At 41.0% G+C, this 22,603-nt stretch overlaps 1 protein-coding gene across 11 annotated transcripts in view; it reads left to right on the top strand.

Moving 5' to 3' along the window:
• The window catches only part of CCDC62 (coiled-coil domain containing 62), a 43,625-nt gene extending 21,330 nt beyond the window's left edge, over positions 1-22,295 (top strand). For 3 of the 11 annotated variants that reach the window (XM_034638242.1, XM_034638243.1, XM_011226357.3), the window contains exons 9-13: positions 304-1,032; positions 3,040-3,196; positions 7,013-7,138; positions 16,605-16,698; positions 18,155-19,247. In XM_034638242.1, coding sequence (XP_034494133.1) covers positions 304-1,032; positions 3,040-3,196; positions 7,013-7,138; positions 16,605-16,658 — 1,066 coding nt within the window. In that variant the 3' untranslated portion in view covers positions 16,659-16,698; positions 18,155-19,247. Of the gene's footprint in view, positions 1-303; positions 1,033-3,039; positions 3,197-7,012; positions 7,139-16,604; positions 16,699-18,154; positions 19,248-19,274 lie in introns of those variants that run through there. The other 8 variants (XM_019800787.2, XM_019800793.2, XM_019800786.2 and 5 more) reach the window with 6 other exon arrangements.
• Positions 22,296-22,603: the final 308 nt, after the last annotated feature.

Here is a 22,603-nt window from a genome sequence, read left to right as displayed (position 1 = left end):
GCTGCATTATTAAGTAGTTGATACACACAGTAAAAGGAGGACTGCAGTATCCTCAGTAAGCACGGTGGGAGGTGAGGATAGGAAGGGGAAAGTGGGTGTGCGGCCTTGCTGATCAGAGAGACTTCCTTGAAGTCAGGTTGAAATCAGGCTCTGAAGAAAGAATACACGTTCTCCCTTGTGTTCTCATTTCGGACAAATGAGTCTTAATAGGATTTAGCTCAATGAATGAGGGTTGGGTGAAATATTTAGAGTGACAGTATTAAGTGTATCTTATAACTTCCGTTTTTTATAATGCCACCATAGCAGAGACATGTGTTTGTCAGACCTTGAGAATCACTGCCCAAAAGTCGATATTAAGAGGGAGAAAAATCTGAAGTCATTGGTTAAAGATCCAAAATTTGAGACCACGTTGATTCAGCAAAATCAGTCAGACAGGAGCCCATGTGATGTGTGCAAAGAGAAGAAACGACAGGGTAGTACTTCATTTGGGGAAAAAAGTGTAATTGCTATCTCATCTCTGTTTACAAAAGACTTACTGGAGAAGCAAAAGTCTTGGTCTCAGGGAGGAAAAATGCAGATCGAACCGGAAAACAAAAGTACATTGTCCAAGATCCACGCAAAGTCACCAAAAGGTAATGGGATCGGGATTCAGAATGAAGAGAAACAACTCTCTGAAACATCCACGTCGTTATCTGATGAGAAACAGTGGCATGATGTCAGTGTGTACCTGGGCGTGGCCAGCTGTCCTGGGTCCAGACAACCAGACAAGCTGGATGTTGAAAGTCAAGATGACGTAGAAAGGTCCGGACTCTCCTGTTGCCATAAAAATGAAACCTGTCTGGGGGAGAGTGACATGTATGAATCCAAGTGCTGCCACCCGAGTGACTTCATCATTGAAGCCCCAGGCCACATGTCTGACATGGAGTGGATGAGCATTTTCAAGCCTTCTAAAGTGCAAAGAATTGTTCGCCACAAATCTGTGTGTACTTGTTCAGAAAGTGCTGGTGGAAGGAAATACAACTCCGCCACGAGGTTAGTGATGTTTCCTACTGCTCAGCACCACTGCTGGGGAGTGGAGGGGGCTGCAGTAGCCATGGCGTGCTCACTGCTCAACGGAGAGCAGTGTTTGCAAACCCAAGTCATGTGTGAGGCAGACCCATCACTCTCTCCATCAGCACGTAGGCTGTTGAGTTTTCGATTGTGCAGAGACAGTTTAGATTCCCATGAAGAGTTTGTACCTAGGACAGCTTCTGAGGCAAAGGTTTTGTTTGAAAACAAAGCCAGTTGTCATGAGTTGGGCAAATGTTTTTTTAAAAAACTAACAGTGGGGTCACTTTACAGAGTAGAATGCTGCTCTGGGGCATTCCTCACCCTTGGATCCAGTGTGAATTGATAAGCTGTCTATGCAGAGATCACATTCTCTAGACCCCAGATAAGAATTTTGCGGNGCGGGCGGGCCCCCCCCCCCCCCCCCCCGCCCCTCCATTGGCATATTTACATATCCAACTGCTTCTGCCTTTCTGTTCATGTCCCCAACTTTCTTATTTTTTAAAATCATGCAAGAAAAAGAATATTTGTATGTAACAAGCTGGTAAAAGTTAATAGTTTTTTTTAAGAGAAGAAAATGTATTCCTTATTAGCATATGCTGCTTTATTCAGGCTCATCTTAATGTTAGAATTGCTGAATCTTGTGGTTGAGGGGCGCTATAGTAATGTCCGCTATTTTTAAATAAAACCTAGCTCTTCGATCTTAAATTACAGAAAGGACAAAGTTGCTATATTGAGAGCCTTATTTTATCATCACACTGACTTCCCTAGGACTTTATGATAAAAATTTCTTTGTAGTATTTTCATTATTTGTATTTTTCTTTGGGCCTTTGAAAAGCCTGAGTCATTTAAAAATCATACAGATAGTTCTTCTGTCAGTTGTGAAATTAAAAAAAATGGTTGTTCCACTAAATGTTATCTATTCATATTTGTTTTTTAAAGATTTCCTTTAAATAATTGCAAGTATCAGTAGGACACGACCGCACATTTTTCACTACTGAACAAAGAACGTGCATATATTAAGGGAAAAGTTTGTTAGTTTTAAGAGCATGGTGGACATATATTAAATTTAACATATGAAAGAAATTCAAATTTAAATATGGAGTTTTGTTTCAAGACCCTTTTGACCTCCCTGGCTTGAAATAATCCAGATGACCTGTGCCCGCCAGCAGAGGCACATGCCGAGACATCATATGACAAATATGTGATTAAATAGGAAAGATAATTGTGTTTTCCTAGTTTTCCTTTGATTGTAAGAACTTGCTGTGTACCTGTTCTGTTATCAGACTGAAATGCCCACATTTGTACCACCGTTGCACTTGACAGATAGGGTTTTAGCTGTAGAGGGAGAAGCCGTGGCAGCCTGTTCTCCTTCAGTTCCAGGGAACGTGGGAGGAAGAGGCTCCAAGTGCCTCTGGTCTGCTGCAGAGCAGCTTTTGCGGTTCACTCCTCTCTGAGCCACACTTTTAAGAACATACCCAGAAGCTTGGCTACATGCGTCTCTTCTCTAATACTGAGGACCTATAGAAGAATTAATAGCTGACAGTGCTATTCTACTTTCACAAGAGGACTTTTAAAAACCATTAACAAAAGTCAACTTCACAACCAAAAACCCAAAATTTTCACCTATGTTAAACCCAAAAGTTTAACCTATGTTATTAATTTTTTTTCCCCTCCCTTTTGGATGCTCCTGTCCCTTGAAACTTCTGTTTTGTTTTCTTGTTTTGGGAAGGGGGAGGGAAATTATTCTGTTGTTAATCCTTCAACTAAGAATCCTGATCTAATTCTTAGTGCAGAGCAGTGCATTAGTTTATAATGTTCTACTCAAGTCTATTCAAATCTGTAATGTTCTACTCAAACTTGAGCTTCTTCATTACGAAGAAAAACAGCTTTTCTTTGTCTTGTTGAGATGCTTTTAAGTATAAGAGTGTTGTTGATATATGTTCGATATTATTTTAAGATGTCTGTTTGTTTGGTTTTTATTATTTATAGTGAGCTAATTGCCATCCAGCATTCCCACTGCGTGGGTCCTTCAAAATCTGCCACAAGAGAGGATGAGAAATTAATAGAGACAGAGCCCTTTTCTGATACAAAGAACTCACCTAAGATTTTGTTACTCAACAAAGAGGCACCATTGTCCAGTGACAAGGTGTGTATTTTGCTTAGAAATACCCCGTTTATTCAAGCAAAACTTCTCCCCAGCGTACTTTGAATTCTTCTGTAGTATGGCTTTTAGTGTGCTTAATTTTGGTCATTCTTCAGTTTTGTTTTGTTTTTCTAATTGTGGAATTTTAATGATATCATTTAACCAAAGTCAGAGTTTCCTTAAAATATTATCCTAAAGAGATTAAGTCTAGTTAAAATGTCCCTCAGGCCCTCCAGGTGATTGGTAGATATATGCACACACACATATATATTTATTTATTTACAGAAGATTTTATTTATTTGTCAGAGAGAGAGAGAAAAAACAAGTAGGGGGAGTGGCAGGCAGAGGGAGAAGCAGGCTCCCCGCTGAACAAGGAGCCCATTGCGGGGCTTGATCCCAGGACCCTGGTTTTTATGACCTGAGCCGAAGGCAGATGCTTAACTGACTGAGGCACCCAGGTGTCTCACACACATATGTTTTAAACGTAACAAAAAACGAAGGCTATAACAAGCAATATACACAAATTTAACATGTTTACATTCTGCCATGTTTGCTTTATTTTTTTTGTTTGAGAAATAAAATGTTACAGATAAAGTGTGAATCCCATGCACTGTTCTCCCCATGCCCCATCCCCCCACCAGTTAATCACTATCCTGAAGTTGCATTCATGCTTGTTCTTTTACTACATAAAAACATATTTAACCACTATATAATGTTTTGTGTTTAAAATGTACACAAATGGGGCACCTGGGTGGCTCAGTCAGTTAAGCATCCCACTCTTGATTTTGGCTCAGGTCGTGATCTCGGGGACCTGGAATTGAGCCCCGCACTCAGTGGGAGTCTGCTTGAGATTCTTTCCTTCTGCCGTTCCCCCGGCTCTTGCACACTCATGTGTGTGCTCTCTCTCAAATAAATAAATAAATTTTAAAAAATAAAATAAGGGTGCCTGGGTGACTCAGTCAGTGAAGCATCTGCCTTTGGCTCAGGTCATGATCTCAGGGCCCTGGCATCGAGTCCCGCATCATCAGGCTCCCTGCTCAGTACGAAGCCTGCCTCTCCCTCTCCCTCTCCCTCTGTTGCTCCCTCTGCTCATGCTCTCTTGCTCTGTCAAATAAATAAATAAAATCTTTAAAAATAAAATAAAATGTACATAAATGGTAAAATACTGTCTCTATCCTTTCGCAATGTGATTTTTTTCCAACTTTGTGAATATTTTGTGACATTTTTCCATGCCAATACTTGAAGACTTAGTCTCTTCATTTTGATTGTCGATTGATGTGTAGTCCGTTGATTTGAATAAACCAGTTTGTTCACACCCCTCCTGATGGTCAGTGAGGTTGTTACTACATAGTCTCTATTATGGATGAGCCAGTCAGTACCTTCACCATAAACGGGATCTTCATTGCAGCTCTTTCACAGAGAAATAAGTTCTTCAAGTGAACCTAATTCCTTTTGGTGTTATTTGGGGGAAGATAATGGGCTTTGAAACTGATCTGAATTCAAATCCTTGTTTTGCTTTGTCTTAGCTCTATGACCTAGGTAAAATTATTTACTTTCTTTGAGCCTCAATTTCTTATGTGCAAATATGCAATAATAACATTACAGTTGCTTGGTCTAAATGTGATACTACAGGGCCTGGCCCCGAACAGGTATCTAATGAGTATTAGTTCTCTTTGTTAAAAATAGATTCTACCAAGTGTTGACCAGAATCTGGAGCAACACAGGCTTTTGTTCACTGGTAGTGGGGCAAGTCATTTGGGAAAACACTTTGGTAGTTTCCTAAAAAGTTAAATATACACCTACCATATGACCCAGCTATTCCACGTCTAGAGAAATGGAAACATGTCCACACAGGGACTTGCATGTGAATATTTAAGCAGCTTTATTTGTATTAGCTGGAAAACTAGAAGCAACCCAAATACACATCAGTAGGTAAAGAGACAAACTGTGGTGTATCCATGCAATGGAGTACTTCTCAGGAATAAAAAGGAATAAACTACTTATACATACGTAACATGGGTGAATCGCAAGATAATTATACTGAACGAAAGATGCCAGACAGACAAAAGTATGAACGTGTTTGTATAAAATTCCAGAAAATGCAAACTAATCTCTGGTGACAGAAAACAGATCAGTGTTTCCTGGGAATGAGAGGAGGGACTCAGAGGCAGGAATTCCAAAGGCTGGGGCGCCTGGGTGGCTCAGTCGTTAAGCGTCTGCCTTCAGCTCAGGGCGTGATCCCGGCGTTATGGGATCGAGCCCCACATCAGGCTCCTCTGCTATGCCTGCTTCTTCCTCTCCCACTCCCCCTGCTTGTGTTACCTCTCTTGCTGGCTGTCTCTAGCTCTGTTGAATAAATAAATAAAATCTTTAAAAAAAAAAAAAAAAAGGAATTCCAAAGGAGCATAGGTTTGATGAATAGGATCCCCGTTCATTGTGGGTATGGTTTCAGGTATCAGCTACTATCTTTCTAGCTCTCATGAGACCTTTTTTCAATGTTTGTACCTATTTTTCTGAGGCCATATATGACATTGCATGCTTACGTTGTCCATGTATACATATATGTTTAGGTGTGTGTGTGTATGTGTGTGTGTGCACACACAGATATCTTCTAGATCCAGGTCAGTCATGATCATCTTTGTTCTTGGAAAATTAGAATTAACTTTTTTTTTTTTTTTGAGCCAGTGCGGGGCTTGAACTTGCAACCCCAAGATCAAGACCTTAGCCGAGATCAAGAGTCAGATGCTTAACTGACTGAGCCACCCAGGTGCCCCTAAAATTAACTTTCCTTAAATTTATTTTTTTTAAAGATTTTATTTATTTGAGAGAGAGAGAGTGAGAGAAGGAGCAGAGGGAGAGGGAGAAGCAGACTCCCTGTCGAGCAGAGAGCCTGGCATGGGGCTCAATCCCAGGACTCGAGGATCATGACCTGAACCAAAGGCAGACACTTAACCGACTGAGCCACGCAGGTGCCCAGAATTAACTTTCCTTAATGAAAAAATTAGTCTAGGTACTTTTGAGAGTGGTTGTCAGGCTAAAACTTCAGATCCCAAAGTTGAAAACTGAATAAGAACAAACTAAGGCAAATATCCACGTGTTTTAAAAAGCTTATAGGCCTTTCTCGTTAAATCTACATTTTACAAGTATTTTGGCTAATACTAATTAGCATGCTAATTACGGCTTTAAAAAGTTGATTTAGGAGAGCTAAACAATGCCTAGGATTCTTTTTTTTTTTTTTAGTAAGATTTTGTCTTTACTCTTTCCACCCAGTGTGGGGCTCAAACTCACAACCCCAAGATCAAGAGTCACATGCTGTACCTACTGAGGCAGCCAGGCACTCTAGCCTATAATTCTTTTTATCCCGTGGATGTTACTTAATTAGCTGTAAGGTCTGTTAAAATCAAATTATTAGCCAAGTAGGTCCTTTCTTTTTTTCTTTTCTTTTTTTTTTAAAAAAGATGTGTTAGAAACAGTATGCACAACGGGGAGAGGGAGAGAGAATCTGAAGCGGACTCTGTGCTGAGCGCAGAGCCCGACCCAGGGCTCTGTCTCAGGACCTGAGATCAGGATCTGTGTCAAAACCAAGAGTCAGATGGTTAACTGACTGAGCCACCGACGTGCCCCTAGCTAAGGAGGTTCTAAGAAATAAATGGAATTTGGTATTCTAGTATTTAATGTCCTGCTTTGATATGTGATACCTAAAGTCCGGAGAAATATTAATGGGTAGTTAACATTTGTTTGTAACATTGTACTTGTAACCATTAACATTTAAAAATGCTTCCTGATTTCTTGAATGTTTACACCGTGTTGTCTTCCCAGGATGACTTTTCGCCCACAAGCAAGCTTCAGCGTTTGCTGGCAGAGTCTCGCCAGATGGTTACGGACCTGGAGCTGAGTACTCTGCTCCCCATCAGCTCTGAGAATCTCAGCAGCAGTGCCAGAAATGTATGTGGTTACTTTTCTTTCTTTTTTTTTTTTTTTAAACGATTTTTTTTTTTTTTTTTTTTAAACGATTTTTTTTTTTTTTTTATTTGACAGAGATAGAGACAGCCAACGAGAGGGAACACAAGCAGGGGTAGTGGGAGAGGAAGAAGCAGGCTCATAGAGGAAGAGCCTGATGTGGGGCTCGATCCCATAACGCCGGGACCACGCCCTGAGCCGAAGGCAGACGCTTTAACCGCTGTGCCACCCAGGCGCCCCAATGTGGTTACTTTTCTTTTGACCCCATCTATGTATCTGAATATTCCACTGATTTACTCATTTGCAGATATCACTGGTCGGGTGTCCCTTTCTATTAGAAGGAAAGTTCCTTTATGTTTCTGAGGCAGAGAGGTAGCACACTGGTTTTAAAGATGAGGGAAAAATCACACTCAAATGTCACTGGACCCACACTTCCTCTTTCTGGTTGCCTGGGCAGATGAATTTAAATTCTTGGGGATATAAAAAGTATACATTTTACTATAGAAAATTTCAAATACAGAAGTAGAGTATTACGGGGCACCTGGGTGGCTCAGTTGGTTGGGCATCTGCTCCCTGTTCAGTGGGGAGCCTGCTTCTCCCTTTTCCTGTGCCCCTCCCCCCTGCTTGTTTTCTCTCTCTCTCTCTCTCTCTCTCTCTCTCGTGCACTCTCTCTCTCCAATAAATAAATAAATAAAATCTTAAAAAAATAATAAAGTATCTCTTAAGGGTCACCTGGCTGGCTCAGTCAGAAGATCATGTAACCCTTGATCTCAGGGTCATGAGTTTGAGCCCCACATTGGGTGCAGACATTAGTAAAAAAAAAAAAAAAAAAAAGCTTGAAAAAAAAACAATAAAGTCTCTCTTAATCACTGACAGGTCCTTCCTCATCTTCCTTCTTACTTCCTCCTCTTTCTTCTTCTCCTTCTTCATCTTTTAAAGCCATTTACTTGTGGAAGAAACATTGGGTCATTTGTCCTATAGAACTTCCCACATTCTGGGTCTTGCTAACTGTCCTCATTGTTATTTAACACACTCCTCTGTCCTCCATGATGCCTAGGAATGGCTCTTTAGATCTAGTGACTTGATTAGACTTGGGATCACTTTGGGGTGTTTGTTTGCTTTGGCTTCACTCCTTCACTGGTGATGCCAGCTGCTGCCTGTTCCACTGTCAGGAGGATCCTGCTGTCTGGTCGTGCCACTTGTGGATGTAAAGCTTGATCGAAAATTCAAGTTTGTCAGCCTGAGCTTTTATTATCATAAAGTTCACTTAATGATTTTAGCATTCTCTGATTATTATTACTTAGATCTATTATTTCTTTTTTTTATTTAAAATTTTTTTTCAAGATTTTATTTATTTATTTGACAGAGATAGAGACAGCCAGTGAGAGAGGGAACACAAGCAGGGGTAGTGGGAGAGGAAGAAGCAGGCTCATAGCAGAAGAGCCTGATGTGGGGCTCGATCCTGTAACGCCGGGATCACGCCCTGAGCCGAAGGCAGACGCTTAACCACTGTGCCACCCAGGCGCCCCTATTTAAAAAATTTTTTAAAAGATTTTTATTTATTTGAGATGGAGCAGGAGCAGGGAGGAGGGGCAGAGGGAGAGGGAGAAGCAGGTTCTCTGCTGAGCAGGGAGTCTGACAAGGCGGGGATGGCGCTCGATCCCAGGACCCTGAGGTCATGACCTGAGCAGAAGGCAGGCACTTAACCGACTGAACCACCCAGGTGCCCCGTATAAGCCTTTTTTAAATGGACGTATGTTTTTATTGCTCTGAGGCAAATACCTAGAAGTAGAATCACTAGTTATATGTTTATAGTCATATGTTTAACTTTTTAATAAGCCATTGTACTGTTTTTCAAGGTGGTTTGAACCCTTTGTATCCCTGCCAGCAGTGTATGCAAGTTCCAGGGGCTCCACATCCTCGTCAGCACTTGGTTTTGTCAGCTTGATTTTAGCCATCCTCGTAAATGTGAAGTGCCATCTGGTTGCCACTTCACTTGTATTCTCCTGATAACCTGATGAGGTGCATTTTGTCATGTGCTTATTGGCTTTTCAGGTATCTTTTCTTGTGAGGTGTTTGTTCAAGCTTTCTGCCCATTTTAAATTTGAATTGTTTCCTTTGTCAATGAATTGTAAGAGTTCTTAACATAGTCCGCACACACGGCCTTTGTCTTTTGTCAGATATATTATGAATATTTTCTCCCAGTTTTTGGTTTGCCTTTTTATTTTCTTAAGTGTCTTTTGAAGAGGAGAAAGGTAAAATTTTGAAGAAGTCTAGTTTATCAATTTTTTTCAAATGGTGCTTTTTGTATCCTGAGAAATCTACCTCAAGTGTGTGAATATTTTATCGTCCTGAAAGTTTTAAAGGTTTAGGTTTATGGTTTATCTCAGTTTAATTTTTGCAGATGGTGTGAGGTAAGGGTCAGGCTCATTTTTCTTCACATAGATATCCAGTTCCAGCACCATGTGTTGAAAAGACTGTCCTTTCTTGTTGAATTATTTTTGGCAACTTTGTTAAAAATCAGTTGACTGTATGTGCAAGGGTCTATTTTTGGACTCTCTGATGAGTTCTGTTGATCTGGTTGTTCTCCTTAGACCACACTGTATTGATTATGTAACTCTGTAGAAATTCTTGAAATCAAGTAGTTGTTCTTTTTTTGCAAAGTTGCTTTGTCTATCCTAGATCTTTTGCAGGTCCATCGCAGTTTTACAGTCGATTTGTCAATTTTTATAAAAATACACTCTGATATTCTGATTTCACTGAATTTATAGATAACTTTGGGAAGAATTGACCTTTTTTTAAAGATTTTGTTTATTTGACAGAGAGAGAGAGAGAGAGACAGCACAAGCAGGGGAAGAGGCAGAGGGAGAAGCAGACTCCTGGCTGAGCAGGGAACCTGATGTGGGACTCGATCCCAGGACCCTGGGATCATGACCTGAGCTGAAGGCAGCCACTAACTGACTGAGCCACCCAGGCGCCCAAGAATTGACATTTTTTTTTTTAAGATTTTATTTATTTATTTATACAGAGAGAGAGACAGCCAGCGAGAGAGGGAACACAAGCAGGGGGAGTGGGAGAGGAAGAAGCAGGCTCCCAGAGGAGGAGCCTGACGCGGGGCTAGATCCCAGAACACCGGGATCACGCCCTGAGCTGAAGGCAGACGCTTAACGACTGAGCCACCCAGGCGCCCCCAAGAATTGACATTTGTGAACAAAGTATATCTACATTTAAATAGGTCTTCCTTCATTTCTCTTAACCATATTTTGTAGTTTTCATAGGAGTCTTGCACATCTTTTGTTAATTTTATTCCTATTATTTTGTTTATTGATGTTATTATACATGGTACTTTAAATTTCACTCTCTAATTGTCTGTTGATGATATAAAGGACTACAGTTGACTTTTGTAAATTGTTTTTAACTAAATTCACCTGTTCTGGTAGGTTTTCTGTAGATTCTTAGGATTTTCTACATGGGCAATCATGTCATTTGTGAATAAAGAATTTCTTTTTCTAATCTTTAGGTTATGTCTTTTTCTTACCTTTTTGTTCTGGCTGAGACCTCCATATCAATGCTGAATAGAAAAGTGAGAGTGGACATCCTTGTCTTGTTTGATGAAATGCTCTCCGGTGGCATTGCTTGCTTAGCTGTCCATTGTATTGGTATTTTATTAGATTCAGAGTCCCATGGAGCTGTTTCCATGTGACACAGATGATCTGAAACTAGAACATTAACTGTTTTATTATTTTTTTGAAAATTTTATTTTTAAGTAATCTCTACACCCAGTGTGGGGCTCGAACTCACAACTCCCAAGATGAGGAGTTGCACACTCCACTGGGGCATCCAGGCGCCCCAAGAACATTAACCATTTTAGAATCAACACGTTCATTGCCATGAGCTTCAGTATAGTTTCAAAGATTACCTTAAAGAATAATGGGTCCCCAGAGCAGTGATTTTTGAAAGTATACCATGTATGCCCTATGAGATTTTCAAAGTGGAAACCCTGATGGACTTTGTGGTGTTTTCTGGAAAGATTTTTTTTTTTTCTTGACAAACTCTTTAAAGCATTAGTGAAACAATTTATTTACTTTGGGACAGAAAGTGTTGTTAAGTATTTGTAAGGGTTTTTTTTTAAACAGCTTTATTGAGATATAGTGTACATAACATAATGTTCTTCCATGTGAAGTGTACGATCCAGTGGTTTTAGTATATTTACAGAGTTGTGTAACCGTCACCCTAATCCAATTTTAGAACAGTTTCATAGTCCGAAAAGAAACCCCGTACCTATTAGCAGTCACTTCCCATTCCCTCTCCCCTAGCCCCTTGTGACTATTAATCTGCTTTTTTTCTCTATGAATTTGTTGGGCAGAGATTTTTAATCAGTTTGTTGAGTAGAATTCAGGGGATCCATAAACTTTGATAGGAATAGAAATCACACATAAGCTTATTTTAATTAACCTCTAATTGAAATTTAGCATTTCTTTTAATTAAGAATATAGGAAACAAGCCATAGTGTATGTAAGTAGACATCACACATGGTTTCATATCACATTACAGTTATTGCAGATATCTTGAAATATCCTTTAGGGGTGCCTGGGTGGCTCAGTCGTTAAGCGTCTGCCTTTGGCTCAGGGCGTGATCCCAGGGTCCTGGGATCGAGCCCCTCATCGGGCTCCCTGTTCAGTGGGAAGCCTGCTTCTCCCTCTCCCTCTGCTGTTCCGCCTGCTTGTGCTCTCTCTCCCTGTCAAATAAATAAAATCTTTAAAAAAAAGAAAAAAATAAATATCCTTTATAACTTAGCACTACCTCAGAATTATAGAATAGTAGAGCTGCTGCTAGATCTTATTATTTAATGCTTTAATAAAGTAGAATACAGGGGCATCTGGGTGCTTCAGTCAGTTAAGCATCTGTCTGCCTTCTGCTCAGGTCATGATCCTGGGATCAAGTCCTGCGGCGGGCTCGCTGCTCAGAGGGGAGAGCCTGCTTCTCCTTCTCCTCCCTGCTCATGCTCTCGCTCTCTGTCAAATAAATAAATAAAATCTTAAAAAATAAATAAAAAGCAGAGTGCAAGGGGCACCTGGTTGGCTTAGTCGGTGGCATTGTGTGACTCTTGGTCTTGGGGTCTTGAATTTGAGCCCTTCATGGGGTGTAGAGATTACTTAAATGAAACTTTTAAAAAGTGCATATTATTATATCACAGCATTGTTTAATATTTTGATAACCACATTACTACTTCTGTAATACAACTTACGGATTCCTAAATATGACCACACGATGCAAAATTGTACAATAAAAACCACACAGCTCACAGGAAAAATGGGGTTAGGAGCATAACACTCAAACACTTTGCCAGTGATACTTTTCTTTTTTAAAAAGGACAGGAATGTAATCACAGTGGTAGGAGTTTTTACACCTGTTAGGTGGTAAAGAAATACATGAATACTACAATAAGTGTGGCACTTTCTCTTGAAAGAGACCTGGAGTTTGCATGTCGAATTGGGTGTCAGGGAGGTGGCAGCTTGTGACTCACTGGGAAGTGGCAGGAAGGTGAGCGAATGGGTAGTTGCAGCAGCAGATGTGGATGGCATGGCTTATAACACCCCGGGGAAGCCGGGGGCCAGCGGATGGTTTGAGGGGTGCATGTGGGTGTATGTATTCCTGCATGCCATGGCTCAGTCCAGCTGGGTAGAGTTTACCTAGTGTTTCTCATGGACAAGGTTGCACGTGAATAAATGCAAACTTCACATTATGCCCAGATTGTTTCCTCATATATTGGCTGTGCTGGACCAACTTCTTATTTTCCAAACAAGTGTTATAGCAGAACTGACCACCCTTCAGTATGATCTACCTGACAGACCCCATACTCATTTTCATGGCCTCAGGCTCTTAACCTCTTCGGGAGCATTTTATTTAAATTCCTATCTGAGATATAATCGAGAGCTCCTTCACTTCTGCCCTCATGGCATGGCTGTGTGTGTCTGTGCATGTGTCTCCATGAGCACGCAGGTCACAGTGCACGAGAGGCTACATGCTTGTCTTCCTCTCCTCCGTGAGCACCTTCAGGAGCCTCTCTTAGTCATCTTGGCTTTCCTAGTTGTCGCACACGCAGTGCCTGCTATGGAGATTGCTCAGTGAACACCTGGAGTGGACCTGATAGGAAAAACACAGGAAAAAGAGAAAACAGTAACCTCAGCTATAGAATGAAAACATGCTAAAGCTGTTGAGGTTGATGAAAACTTGATTTAAGAGAATTTTTGAGGGGCGCCTGGGTGGCACAGTCGTTAAGCATCTGCCTTTGGCTCGGGGCGTGATCCTGGCGTTATGGGATCGAGCCCCACATCAGGCTCCTCCGCTATGAGCCTGCTTCTTCCTCTCCCACTCCCCTGCTTGTGTTCCCTCTCTCGCTGGCTGTCTCTATCTCTGTCAACCAAGTAAATAAAATCTTGAAGAAAAAAAAAAGAATTTTTGAGCTAGAGAGACCCAGAAGAGGTATGTAATCTCAACTTTTCATCTTATGGGTGAGGAAAAGTGATTAAATTTTTTACTTAACATCCCACAGACAGAATCAGATAATCATTTGGAATTAGTTAGAAAAAATATTGGCTTCCAGAAGATTATTAACTAATTCTGGAAATGTGGCAAAAACAATTCAATTAACAGAAATCTTAGAAGGTCCCCGGTGGCTCTGTTGGTCCTGGGATCAAGCCCTGAGTCAGGCTTCTTACCCAGCGAGGAGTCTGCTTCTCCCTCTCCCTTTGCCCCTCCCCCTGCTTGTGCTCACATGCTCTCTCTTTCTCAAATAAATAAATAAATAAATAAATACAATCTTTTACAAAATAAATCAACTTGGCAACATACTTTATAACTCTCTTCCTCTGGTCCTGTGAACTGGGATAGCTAGTTACAGGAAAAAACAAATAATTTGTTAAAAGTCCTTAATTTTTGTCATATGGGAGCAGGATAAGGTTCTGAGTGGCCTGTCTGCTTCACTATTTTTTGCCATCTGGTGCTGAGAACAAGGGTCTTATTTCAAAGCCTTTTTCCGCACTGCGCTCTGAGACATAGCTGGGGGAGAACAAAGTGATTCAAACCTTCTGCCAGGGAACTTGGACCTTTTTCCTAAAAGTTGCGGAACTGATCCTTTGACACAGCAGTGTCGCTCTGGGAATCTCTCCTACGACTACACCCACGTGTGTATAAAGTGGCCTGGGTACAAGTTTTTAGTTGGAGCACTGCTTTGTAATAGCAAAAGTTTGGACACAATCCAGGTGTCCGGAAAAAAGGACCTGAGGGAGGTCCTCAGGTGATGGTATGTCCACACGATGGAATATTACGGAGCCATTAACCAGAATGAGGAAGACTTGGATGTGGAAGTACTTCTGGGATGTGTTATTAAGTGAATAGAAGCGAGATATAGAAAGGTCTTTGTGGTATTCTTCACATGTACAGAAGGGGATGGGAAGAAGAATATATGTTATTTTTATTTTATGTCAGTGTATTAACTATTTAAAAAGAGCCCCAATAATTTGAGAGAAAAAAAAAAGGAAAGAGTAAAACACAGCACAGCTGACTACATCACCTTCGCCCATAGCAGGCTTCCTACTTACTTGGGGGATTCAGCTGGAATCTGAATTTGGACTTTTGACAAGTACATGGGACTGGACATACTCATTGCTAGACTGACTGTTGGTGTTGTCTGCCAGGGTTCTTAACCTTTTTTATCTCAGGCTGATAAAGCCTATAGATCCCCTATAGAATAATGTTTGTTTGTTTTGATATGTATTCTTTTTAAAAAAAAAATTCAAGTTAGTTAGCATATAGTGTGGTATTGGTTTCAGGAGTATATTTAGTGGTTCAACACTCTCATATAACATCCAGTGCTCATCTCAGCAAGTGCCGTCCTTAACCCCATCACCCATTTAGCGCATCCCCACCCACCCTCATCCCCTCCAGCAGTCCTCAGTTCTTTATAGTTAAGAGTCTCTTATGGTTTGTCTCCCTCTCTGTTTTTATCTTATGTTAATTTTCCTCCACTTCCCCTTAGTTCATCTGTTTTATTTCTTAAATTCCACGTATGAGTGAAACCATGTGGTATTTGTCTTTCTCTGACTTAGTTCGCTTACCATATTACACTCTAATTCCAGCTTTGTTGTTGCAAATGTCAAGATTTCGTTCTTTTTGATGGCTGAGTAGTATTCCATTTTACATATAAACCACATCTTCTTTATCCATTCATCAGTCAATGGACATTTGGGCTCCTTCCATAATTTGGCTGTCGTTGATAGTGTTGCTATAAATATCAGGGTGCATGTACCCCTTCGAATCAGCATTTTTGTATCCTTTGGATAAATACCTACTAATGCAATTGCTGGGTCATAGGGTAGCTCTATTTTTTAACTTTTTGAGGAACCTCCATACTGCTTTCTAGTTTTGCACCAATTTGCATTCCCACCAACAGTGCAAAAGGCTCCCCTTTCTCCACATTCTCACAAACACCTGTTGTTTCCTGAGTTGTTAATTTTAGCCATTCTCACAGGGATGGGGTGATCTCATCATGGTTTTGATTTGTATTTCCCTGATGATGAGTGATGCTGAGCGTTTTCCCATATGTCTGTTAGCCATTTGTATGTCTTTGGAGAAATGTCTGTGTATGTGTTCTGCCCATTTCTTAACTGGATTTTTTATTTTGGGGGTGTTGATTTTGTTGAGTTCTTTATAGATTCTGGATACTAGCCCTTTATCCGCTAGGTCATTTGCAAATATCTTCTCCAATTAGAATAGTGTTTTTAAGTGAATAAAACAAAATACATCAGATTGTAAAATACATAGGAAGGCTGTTTGAGCAGACAGGAAGCAGCATGAGTGAAAGCCCGGAGAATAATCCTAGCCGAGCTCAAATGCAGGCCCCATGGGGAGGAGGAAGAGGTGAGGAGTTGGGCTCACCCTGCAAGCTAAAGTTCACCACCTGTGTCTACCCGTGTCTTTCTAGGTATCATCCTCCTCTTTCATTTTTTTTCATCTTCTTTTAAAAAATATCTCCTGAAACAACTAGCAATGCTAACCAAGCCCTTAGTAGGTACTTATAATTAGTGGCCCTTACCGTTGTTCATTCTTGTTGATGACCACTGTCCCCATTAAGGGCTCACGACATAGTCCATATTAAGGCTGACAAAGAGCCAGTTATATTTGGGCATTAGCTGATTGCCATAGTTGAAGGCATAACATACGTGGTGGAGCAAACAGAGCCTTCCTATTAGGCAGTTAGACTCAAAAGGGCCCCACACGTGAGTAGGAAATCAGTACCTCTTTGCTGGATGAGTGGTAGTTGTATGAAGTGACTTCATTGTATTTCATAAATTCCTTAAGGTGTTTTAAAGGCATTTCTGCTATGTTTGTGTATTAAGTATTGTCCAGTTTTTCTCTCCTGGGTACTAATTTTGAAGTTGTTTTGTAGAACTTAGAAGTCTCAGAAGAGTCAGCCCAGAAAAATACCTTTCTTAGTAATTGAAGAAAACAAAAGTCAACTTCACTGTTCACTGTGGTCATAGGTAAGTCACCTTTCTGTGTATCTCCCCTTCTATCTCCCTTGATATTTAATAATTTAATAAATAACTTGGGAACATTGATAATGTAGAGTCAAGGCCATGCATTTGTTTGACCTGTAATCCCTTCTCTTGTTTGACCTATTTATACATACCTTCTAAATTTAATCAGTAAAATGTCAATTATTTGTACGAGAAATGCAGATCAAAAAGTTCTTGATCTCAGTGCCTAGAATTTTAAACACAAGGAAGTGAATACAGACAGCTTTCTTTTTTTAAAAAAATTATTTACTTACTTGACAGAGAGAGCATGCTCGGGAGAGCACAAGCAGGGGAGCTGCAGAGGGAGAGGGAGGAACAGACTCCCCACTGAACAGGGAGCCTGACTTGGGGCTCGATCCCAAGACCCTGGGATCATGATCTGAGCCGAAGGCAGACGCTTAATCGCCTGAGCCACCCAGGCACCCCTACAGATAGCTTTCGAAATCAGAATCTAAATTAACATTTTGGGGGTGCCTGGGTGGCTCAGTTGGTTGTGTCTGACTCTAGATTTCTGTTCAGGTCATGATCTCAGGGTAGTGAGATTGAGCCCTGGGTTGGGCTCCATGCTGGGCATGGAGCCTACTTAAGATTCTCTCTCTTCCCTCTTCTTGCCCCTCTCTCCTGCCTCTCTCTCTCTTAAAAAAAAAAAAAATCAGCATTTTGTTTGGCTGTCTGGAAAGAAGTCTTTTCATGGGGTTTTAAGTTTTATAAAAAGGTTCATTGACTGGGGTGCCTGGCTGGCTCTGTCCATGGAGCATGTGACTCTTGGTCTCAGGGTTGAGAGTTTGAGCCCCATGTTGAGTGTAGATATTACTTAAAAATAAAATCTTTAAAAAAGAAAAAACGTTCATTGATGTAGTTAAGCACTTTCTTGATTTGTGTTTCCTTCTATCAAACCTGCATTTCAAATGCAGAGTTTCTTCAGAATCCAGTTTGGTAAGTTAAAAAGTATAATCATTTCAGATGCTTTCACTGTAAGCAGAGAGCATCTCAAGAACGCTGTGAAAGCAGTAAGTATCGTTAGCCCTCTTCCCCTCTCCTGTTCTTTCTCTCTCTTTGCTGAGAAGTTTTCATATTTATGGTATTTTCCATGACCTTATGTAGATAGAAATCAGGATGTATAGGGGTGCCTGGGTGGCTCAGTCGTTAAGCGTCTGCCTTTGGCTCAGGTCATGATCCCAGGGTCCTGGGATCGAGCCCCGCATCGGGTTCTGCTGGGAGCCTACTTCTTCCTCTCTCACTCCCCCTGCTTGTGTTCCCTCTCTCGCTGGCTTTCTCTCTCTCTGTCAAATAAATAAAATAAAATCTTAAAAAAGAAATCAGGATGTATAGTTAATTTTTGAGAGACTGGGAGCTTAGAGCACACTACCCAGTGCTCTCTTTGCCTTGATTTTATTAACTCTGTGTTTCCTGCCTGCAGAAGCCGATCTCTCATCCTTGGAAGGCAGGAAGCAGACATCAATACCTACTACTTAACCTTGAAAACAAAAAGGGGATTGTAATCCTTTGTAAGCAACACTTAATACCAAAGGGAAGCAGAAACTGAAAGTTAATTTTTCAACATCTATTATTTTGTTTGTTTTCAAGTTGACCGTTTTCGTGTTGAAGAAGTTTTTTTTTTTTATGGGTAAGAAATTAGATCTTACTGTGTATTATCTATATACAAACTCGGAATTATGCTCAGAGAGAAAAGGACTTCTCTGTAAAGATGCAGACTACAGTTAAATACTGGAGAAGCTCTTTGAAAGTATGGACATCAAATAGAGAACCCCCTGCATGTAAAGTGCTGTGTTAACTATCTGATTTTTTAAAAACCTGTGCATACGTTTGAATTACAGCCAACAGCTTCTCGGAGTCAGCTGCAAATATATGTGGAGTAGTAGGCTCTTCTTTTGTGGCTTTAGCCCTGGACTTTGTTGTGTAAAATAGACATAAAATGATATGATACAAAATATTTTTAACTGGAAAGTATCTCCTCAGTTACAGACAATTGAGGTCCTTCTGTCCCAAAGCTGAACAGAGCCCCATCTTGTCTGGGTCTCTAGCAGGTCCCATCTACTTACACAAAGTAAAGCTTGCTGGAAGATCAAGTTTTATATGCATTTTTTTTATCATTAAAAACTAAAACACTTCCCTTTTAACTTATAATTTTTTAAAGAATATACTATGTGCATTTCTGTCCCTTCTAAGAGAATTGATCAGCTTCATTCAATAAAAAATATTTTTAATAATAAAAATAATTTTCTCGGGCTTCTTTTCATTATATAGGAGCGAAGTAAGGAAGGTTAGTTGCTTGAAACCGAACCTGGCAAGTTAACTTCCTCAGGAATAGGAATGTATTTTTTGTAAGCATTGCAGATATCAAGGTTCTGTTGTGCTGTATAAATGGCCCTTTGTTGAAAGGTTTCAGTGCTACTTCAGAGATGATTTTCATGAGAGTGGAGGAGCCACCCCGTTTAGCCTTTTTAATTAGGGTGCTGAAAAGAGAAATTGGGTGAGGTTTGGCTGTGTTCTTTATAAATGCTTGCTTTCTCCCTCAGGCACGGCTCGTCTGTACAGAGGAAGTCTGAGAAAGGTACAGTTGATTCTGAGCTGTTGGAAACCTAAAATGTCCCTGGAGAGGCTCATTTCCAGTCTGAGAAACAAAATATGAAAATTTCTCCTCCTCTTTACGCTAGGTTTGTGGCTACGTGTCAGCTTGCCCAGTGAAAAGAGGAGAACACTAATGAGATGCTAACAAGTAGGAAAATTTCGGGGAACTAAAGAATGAAAAAAGTCATAAATTATTTGGTGGCTAAATGTATTTGAGCTCATAGGATTATCGTATCTACAATACCCATTTTACCCCTCCACGTTATTGTGAATTATAGTACAGACAACTAGTAAATGGGGAATCTTAATACTGTTACAGCTTATCTATCTCAGCCTAAGTTATTTAAGTATGTGAGCGGTTTCTGTTCTCGGTGTGTTTGAAAGAGTTGTGAGATAAAACTGAGCATTTCTATTTTGTCATCAGCATTCTTCCATCTTAAGAGGAATGGTACTGTAATTCGCCTGCCAGAAATTGTCTCAGCCATTAGAAGAGACTGGTGTAAGGGTACTTTTAGAATTTGTGGACAGATCTTTGAAATAGAAATACCCCCAAAGAAATAAATTCTGAATCAGTACATAAACACTAATAACAATTTTACCTAAAAAGTTGTAGTAGAAAAGTGTGGTATTGAGAGGCTCAGTGGGGTGAAGTTGGTTCAGATGGTGAACACATTAATGTGAAGACACATTAATCAGGACCACAGCAGACAAGGTAGGTTAAAAACCAGAGTAGTCTTTGAGAGGAGTTTATCAAATGAGGAGGGCACATTAATCAGTCCTATAAAGGATGATCACTGGGTTCTTAGCCAAATGCACACTTAGGACATCTAACAACAACAATAACAAAAAAAAATAATTTGAGCACACAGTAAATACTGCTTTGCTGGCCACTGGAGACACAACAGTGAGCAAAACAGACTGAATCCTTGTTTACAGTGAAGGAGACAGACCTTAATTAAATAATCATAAATAGGTCATGAAAATCTTGTAAGTGCTTTGAAATAAAGCTTGGAGCTTCTGTGACAACACACATCAGGGGCATATGTCAAAGGCGGAGGCTTCAGGGAAGGCTTCCCTGAACGAAGAGCTGAAAGATAAGTAGATGCTAACCAGCAAACAGGAAGAGGAAGAGCATTCCTCACAATGGTAACAGCATACACAAAGGCCCTGGGGTGGAAAGGAGCATGATGCATTTTCAGACCTGATGGACTAGGATGGCACAAGAAGAAGCTGGACAGAGAGGTAGGGCCAGATCATACACACGTGTCACTGAGGCAGTGTGGGGATTGCAGCCCCATCATTTCAGTAAACCCAATGATGTAAACCCTACTGTTCATCTTTCTTGGGTTTTCCTCAAAATGATGTATTATAACCCAAATCCTTTGCCTTTGTAAGAGCCTTCGGGAAGCATGAAACTGCCCTGGAGATACACCAAAATGGCACCCTGATTCTGATGACATGGAGAATCTCAGCCAACCAGTGACACAGCCAGTAGTAGAACCAGGTCTCCTGCCTGAAGGTGCTACCAGAGATGAATCTCGACAAATTCAGACTGGGGAGGCTTCTGTCCTCGTGTCCCAGGCTGCTCGTTTTATAAAACTAAGCCATATGTTGAAGTGTACCAAATTATGGGGGGTTATTTACTCACTTTTTCAACCCTGTATTTCACACATGTTTATTGAACATTGCTAACGTGCCAGGCATGTAGCAGAGTGCTAACTCTGCTAGGCACTGAGGTTATAAAATGGAGTAAGATAGTGTGGTCCTTGCCCTCCAGGGGTTCAAAAGTTTACATACAAGCAGATAAATTATAATTCACAAGAGATATTTTAGCAAAGTGCTCTCGGACCCCAGTAAAAAGAGAGGTAGTTGGTTGCTAATGTTGTCACTGTGGCAGATGTTCTGAACCCAGAGGGGTCATTGCCTGGTTTGAAAGAAGATGCTGTGTTAAGTATGAAGTTCACAGGATAACTTCCTTTTGTTCAGTGTGGAAAAAGGAGCCTGAGAAACATCTGGTCTGGAGCCAGCAAGCCCCTTTACTGTGGTCTTTATTTGACCACAGCTGTTGACTGGGGTGCTGGGGATTAAAAATGAAATAGTTCATGTGAAGGATTTAGCTCAGGGCCTGGCAAATAATAATACTAGCCATTGTTATTCTGGTAAAGAGACTTTTCGGGGATTAGAATTAGATAAAGCATGGTTAATTTCTTTTTGGTGGAGTCCAAAGATAGCCTTGTCAAATTCAGCTTTCAAGTATCCAGTGTCCGTTTTGGGGCAGGGAGAGATTAATCCATGAAGTTACAGAAAGGGAGACCAGCTTCAGGGTTATGTAGGCATCACTGTCCTTCTTCAAGGGGAGTCTTTAGTACCTGTATCGGGTGATTTCACACCTATATTCTGAGGGGGAAACTGAGGAGAGCCAAAACAAAATAACAATTTAATAGCATACGCTAGGGAGAACTGTGGTATATATAGAGAGAGATATATTGATATATATAGAGAGAGATGTATATCTCTCTCTCTATATTTTATTACTTCATTCTTGTGACGGATAATTTAAAAAGCAAGCCAATAATAACGTTTTTTAAAGACTCTCACGACCTCCTGTGGCGTCTTTTTTCGATGCTCTTTGATGACCCAGCACCACGTCGTGTTCAGATCTGTCTGCAGGTTGTCCCGGCCCTGCCTGTCCTCTTTCCCTTGCATTTCCTCGGCTCTGGCAAGGTGTCGGCATGCGGAGCCTGCAGCCTCCGAAGATTCATCCCACAGCCCGCGTTGTTGACAGCCGCTGTTACGTGAGAGATGCACAAAGGGGACGACGGCTTACTTGTATGCGTTTTCACACAGAAATTAATAAAAGACTTGGGGCGCCTGGGTGGCACAGCGGTTAAGCGTCTGCCTTCGGCTCAGGGCGTGATCCCAGCGTTGTGGGATCGGAGCCCCACATCAGGCTCCTCCGCTATGAGCCTGCTTCTTCCTCNCTCCCCCTGCTTGTGTTCTCTCTTTCGCTGGCTGTCTCTATCTCTGTCGAATAAATAAATAAAATCTTTAAAAAAAAAAAAAGAAATTAATAAAAGACTAAAAGGGAAAAAATGTCTAGTTGTGCTTCCATTGGTCAGATTCATTGAGGCCAGGTTTTCTCCAGGTAGCCAGATCCTGCTCTGGTGTAGACAGGACTTAGCGAGTCCGGGGGAGGATGTGGGCCAGGGAGTCGGCCCAGGGAGGGAGGCAGAGGTGTGGAGGGGCTGGGGGCCTTGGCCAGGGCTCCGCCCAGCGA

The sequence above is a fragment of the Ailuropoda melanoleuca genome, chromosome 12 (genome assembly GCF_002007445.2).
Source record: "Ailuropoda melanoleuca isolate Jingjing chromosome 12, ASM200744v2, whole genome shotgun sequence".
Classification (NCBI taxonomy): domain Eukaryota; kingdom Metazoa; phylum Chordata; class Mammalia; order Carnivora; family Ursidae; genus Ailuropoda; species Ailuropoda melanoleuca.
Note: the sequence above shows the minus strand (reverse complement) of the source record. Positions and strands in the feature narration are given on the sequence as shown.